Genomic DNA, 5047 nt, shown 5'->3' with positions numbered 1-5047 from the left:
ATTCGGCCAATCACAACGCACTGGATAGCTGGCCAATCACAGCACACCTCGCTTTTTCTGACCGATGAGCTTTGTAAAAATCGACACGTTTCAGAAAGGCGGGGCATAGAGGAGAAACAATAATGTACAGTATGTGGAAAATGTGTTTTTTGAACCTTAAACCGCATAAACGCATTTAATTACACCAAATACACAAAATAATGTTCTTTTTAGCAACATCATATGACCCCTTTAAGGAGAGTGATTTATTAATGGATAAATAGAGAGCAGCAACTTGTCCATGTCTGTATCATTTGTAATATTTCTCTCAATCTTTTCCTTCCTATACCTCTCTTTCCCAGGAGGTAAAGGTCAACTGGGCTACATCACCAAGCAGCCAGAAAAAAGACACAACCAGTGAGTTCCATCTTCAATTAATGCTTATAATCTTAAAAATATATATATTCTTGTATTTTGTCTGCACCAATACACCGACAAATTCCTTGTACATGTATACCCACAGTACTTGGCAATAAAGGTGATTTTGATTCCAAGTAACTCTTGTTTGGTGTGCTTTAGATCACTTCCATGTCTTTGTTGGAGACCTCAGCCCAGAAATCACCACTGATGACATCAGAGCTGCCTTCGCACCCTTTGGAAGGATATCGTAAGTGAAATGACCTGATGCAGTTTGAGTTGAAAATCCTTTCTTTTTTTTCTTTTTCTTTTTTCTTCAGCGAGTTGCATTCAACTACTTTGAGTCATTCAGTCTGTTTAAACCCCAGTAAGCCAGTAACGTGTAAGGTCATGTAAAAGGCATGTCACATTTTTATCATTTTTATCAAAGAGAGGTCATTCATGAATAATGCAGAAACACATCAGCACACCTATGTTTTTGCCCCACTTTCAGTTTGCATGTATAGCTGAGTTGTCATTTTATTAAATATGACCGTGTCTGAGTATCTGTCTAGGGTTATTTAAAATCTCATATAAACTGTTTTCTGGCAATGTCCAGATTTTTATGTTTATTTGAATGTGTAAAATGGGTTTTTATAATGAGCAGTTTTTCAGTGGGCAGCAGTTTTTTTTTGTTGTTGACACTAACACATTTGTTGACTTCACCCTCAGTGATGTTTAAAAGTCTCAAAGAGTTCCAGTATAATTTTTCCCAGTTTAAGCTGTCTGTTGTCAACAAGCCCAACTTTTTCTCTCTTTCTCAGAGATGCACGTGTAGTCAAAGACATGGCGACGGGGAAGTCTAAAGGCTATGGTTTTGTTTCTTTCTTCAACAAATGGGTGAGTCATGATCCAACATCAGGAAATGCAGGTTTTTAACTAAGGGTGGGGAGCATCTGCATTTGAATGCACATCGCAGAAGCTTCTGTTGTGGCCATGTGCTGATGTTCTTGTTGTGCTGGTTGTTTGCAGGATGCAGAGAATGCCATTCAGCAAATGGGAGGTCAGTGGTTGGGCGGCAGGCAGATCAGGACTAACTGGGCTACAAGAAAACCCCCAGCGCCTAAACCCACCTATGAAAGTGAGTATCCATATGCTTTTAAAGACTTCTGCACTTTCTTTAGTTTTTTTTAAATCAAGAGCAAACCTTATTCTTTTTCTAACTGTGATCATGAAGCTGCAGTCTAACCCATGCTAAAAGTGTTAGTTCTGCCAAAAGAAAAGAAAATACTGTCATTTACTCTCGCCTTTATTCCAAACCTTTATGAACTTTGTAGGTTAAACACAAAATATTTTTTGTGGAAGTTTAGCAGAAAACCGATTTATCCCAATAGTAACTCCAAGAATAAGCAAAGCAAATTTTTCTTTTTCTTTTTTTTAAATATGGCACGTCAAGACTTGTCTCACAGGTTTAACGTTAATGATAGGACTTGCAAGAACATGTTTGGCATCATTGTCAATCCTGGTGCAGTATCTTGATACAAGTGACAACCGACATCTACAGAAAAAATGGACCTCAGCTTTGAATGACTTCAAAATTTTATGACAATCAATGATGACTACGATTAAATTGTGTATGAACTTGTATGAACACAGAGACTAATCAGCATTTCATCAATCAATTTCACAGCAAACGCCAAGCACTTGTCGTTTGATGAGGTAGTGAACCAGTCCAGCCCCAGCAACTGCACTGTTTATTGTGGCGGAATCACTACAGGCCTTTCAGGTTAATGTTTGATGCAGGCTAAAACATTATACCTTTGATTTGTTTATCCTTTTGAGAAGCTGAACCTGACTCTGTAACCCTTTTGAATTCGATTCATTCACTTTTGCAATGTGCTCCTCTTCTCATTTTGATGTAGAACAACTCATGAGACAGACTTTTTCCCCCTTTGGCCAAATAATGGAAATCCGAGTGTTCCCAGACAAAGGCTATTCGTTTGTGAGGTATGTTAATGTCGTTCAAGTGAAATGTGGTGGTTACAGGTCCTAATGGTGGAGGCTGATGTAACACTCTTGATCTCTGCAGGTTCAACTCTCATGAAAGTGCAGCTCATGCGATAGTGTCTGTTAATGGCACGTCCGTAGAAGGTCACATGGTGAAATGTTACTGGGGTAAAGAGACTACAGAGATGGTGAGCCCTATGCAGCAGGTGCAGGTACCTCAGGTGAGCAGTAGTGTGTTTCCATTCCGCCTTTTATTCTAAAGAAAGTATTGAAAGTTCCAGTAAATATAATGTTGAATAGTGGAATTGCTTCTTGTGATGTAATGTTGCAAATATGAGAATTGTTTCCTGATAAAAAATGCATAACTCCTGGGCATATTCTGATTTTATAGCAGAACAAAGTTGGTTTTGCTGCACAACCATATGGCCAGTGGGGACAGTGGTACGGCAACGCACAACAAATTAGTCAGTACGTCCCTAATGGCTGGCAGGTACCCACTTACGGCGTGTACGGACAGGCCTGGAACCAGCAGGGCTTCAAGTAAGTCTACAGATCAACAATGACCTCTGTTTTGCTTAATTTCAAAAGGCTACTTTCTTGGAGTCCAATTCACTGGTTTAATTACAGGGTTTCCGCAGGTCCTTAAAGTCTTAAATTTAGTAAATTTATCAAATTTAAGGCCATAAAAAGACTTAAGTGGGACAAGAAAGTCTTAATTATGATTTCAAGAGGTCTTAAATTTGGGGACGGAAAGACAAGAATTGCGATAAGGCTGAAAGTGACCATTAAACTTCTAAAGGCTGTGATTTCATTGAATAAACATGAGCGCTGCATGTTTCAAAGTGCTGCACTGCTTTGTTTACTGCCGTTACCGTGGAAACCGCTATAGTCTGCAGTTACAAAAGCGCCTCCTGCTGGCAGAGGATGAATTAGCATTTTCAATAAGCCCTTCTGCTATTTTTGTTCAGACCAATATGAAAATCAGCCCATGTTTTTATGCTGCAAACACGCAAAATTTTAATTGTGAACTAGTGGATCGACCAGATAATTCATTATAAAAATCGAAACGATTTAGATATATTTAGATGTTATTTAATTAATGTAATAATTGATTAATTTAATATTATTAATTGATACTTTTGGCTAGCATCCATTTTCTTAAAAATAGTTTAAAGGCTGAAAATTGAAGTTTTCCATTTTTATAAAACTTTTTGTTTTTGTGGAAACCTGTATCTGAACTGTAAATCATGCCTTTTACAGTTTAATATGTTATCATAGACATTGCCCTACCCTGCTCATATGGTATTCATTTTATTTGTGCAGGTCTTACATAATTGTTTTAGAAATGCTTGTAGAGCATTAAAATCATTTTTTTTTTTTTTTATCTGGTAGATCATTAAAAGTTTTGGTAACACTTCACAATAAGGTCTCATTTGTTAACAATGCAGTAACTGGTAACACTTTACAATAAGGTTTCATTTTTTTAAATCTTAATTAACCATATTAGTTAACATTAACAATATTTATATAACATTTATTAATGTTACTTGATATTAAGTTCAAAACTTACCAATACATTATTACAATGTAAAGTTAATCTGTTAACATTACTTAATGTACTGTGAACTAACATGAACACTAACATTTTTATTAAATAACATTAACAAAGATTAATAAATGCTGTAAAAAAATATATTGTTCTTTGTTAGTTCATAGTAGTTACTGAGTAACACTTTACAATAAGGCCTCATTTGTTAACATTATTTAATGCATTAACTAACATGAACTAACAAAGAACAATATTTTTACAGCATTTATTACCTAACCTTTGTTAAAGTTGGATTATTAAATTTTTTTATATTACTTCACATTACATTAACTAATGTCAACAGATACAACTTTAAATTTTAATTGATGTGTTAGTAAATTAACTGAGATTAATAAGTGCTATATAAATATTGTTCATGTTAACTAATATAGTTCATGTTAACAACCGAAACCTTATTGTAAAGTGTTACTGAAGTTTTATATATTGTTCTCTCTCTCTTTGTGTCTGCTTCACACTCTTGATGTTATAGTGGAACACTTTCATTGCTGTAAACCTCAAAACCAGACTGCCAGAGGGTTTCTGTAAATGCATGTGCCCGCTGTGCACTGTTTTCTTGATGCCACCGGGATGGCGTTGGCACTGGTGACTTGGATTCGTCTTCGCTGCTTGCAGCTATATTGTTCTTGTATATATATTGTATATATGTTCTTGTTTGTTCTGATATAGTAGTTTTCACAAATAAAGAGAAATTGACAAAAACACATGAATTTAAATGTAATAATTCCAGGGCTTTCAAGATAACAGTCCTAACACTGTAAATATAAAAATCCCACTTCTGACACACGTCAGCGAAAAAGAAAAACTTATCGGCCAGTAATTTAAATAAAAATGCCTATTAAAAAAATAGGCAATATAAAAGTCAAATATTTGCCAACCACTAACGTTAAGCTCAAGTACTTATTTGATCAAAAATGGTTCATGTGTGTACAGCCCTCTACGAACACCTTGGCAATTGAATCGCCAATGGCTAGTAAATTTGTGTTTACTCGCCAGACTGAGATATATACATACATACATACATACACACACACACACACACACACACACACACACACA

General features: G+C 35.8%; 1 protein-coding gene across 3 annotated transcripts in view; it reads left to right on the top strand.

The window, feature by feature from the left end:
- LOC107721642 (nucleolysin TIA-1) overlaps positions 1 to 5047 on the top strand; it is a 10666-nt gene that overhangs the window by 3540 nt on the left and 2079 nt on the right. Inside the window, exons 4-12 of one of the 3 annotated variants that reach the window (XM_016529755.1) lie at positions 342 to 396; positions 559 to 646; positions 1200 to 1275; positions 1408 to 1516; positions 2066 to 2161; positions 2298 to 2382; positions 2465 to 2603; positions 2774 to 2922; positions 4461 to 4918. In XM_016529755.1, coding sequence (XP_016385241.1) covers positions 342 to 396; positions 559 to 646; positions 1200 to 1275; positions 1408 to 1516; positions 2066 to 2161; positions 2298 to 2382; positions 2465 to 2603; positions 2774 to 2922; positions 4461 to 4482 — 819 coding nt within the window. In that variant the 3' untranslated portion in view covers positions 4483 to 4918. Of the gene's footprint in view, positions 1 to 341; positions 397 to 558; positions 647 to 1199; positions 1276 to 1407; positions 1517 to 2065; positions 2162 to 2297; positions 2383 to 2464; positions 2604 to 2773; positions 2923 to 4460; positions 4919 to 5047 lie in introns of those variants that run through there. The other 2 variants (XM_016529754.1, XM_016529753.1) reach the window with 2 other exon arrangements.

The sequence above is a fragment of the Sinocyclocheilus rhinocerous genome, unplaced genomic scaffold (assembly GCF_001515625.1).
Source record: "Sinocyclocheilus rhinocerous isolate Xijiao unplaced genomic scaffold, SAMN03320098_v1.1 scaffold3411, whole genome shotgun sequence".
Lineage (NCBI taxonomy): Eukaryota > Metazoa > Chordata > Actinopteri > Cypriniformes > Cyprinidae > Sinocyclocheilus > Sinocyclocheilus rhinocerous.
This window is presented reverse-complemented; position numbering and strand designations above follow the sequence as displayed.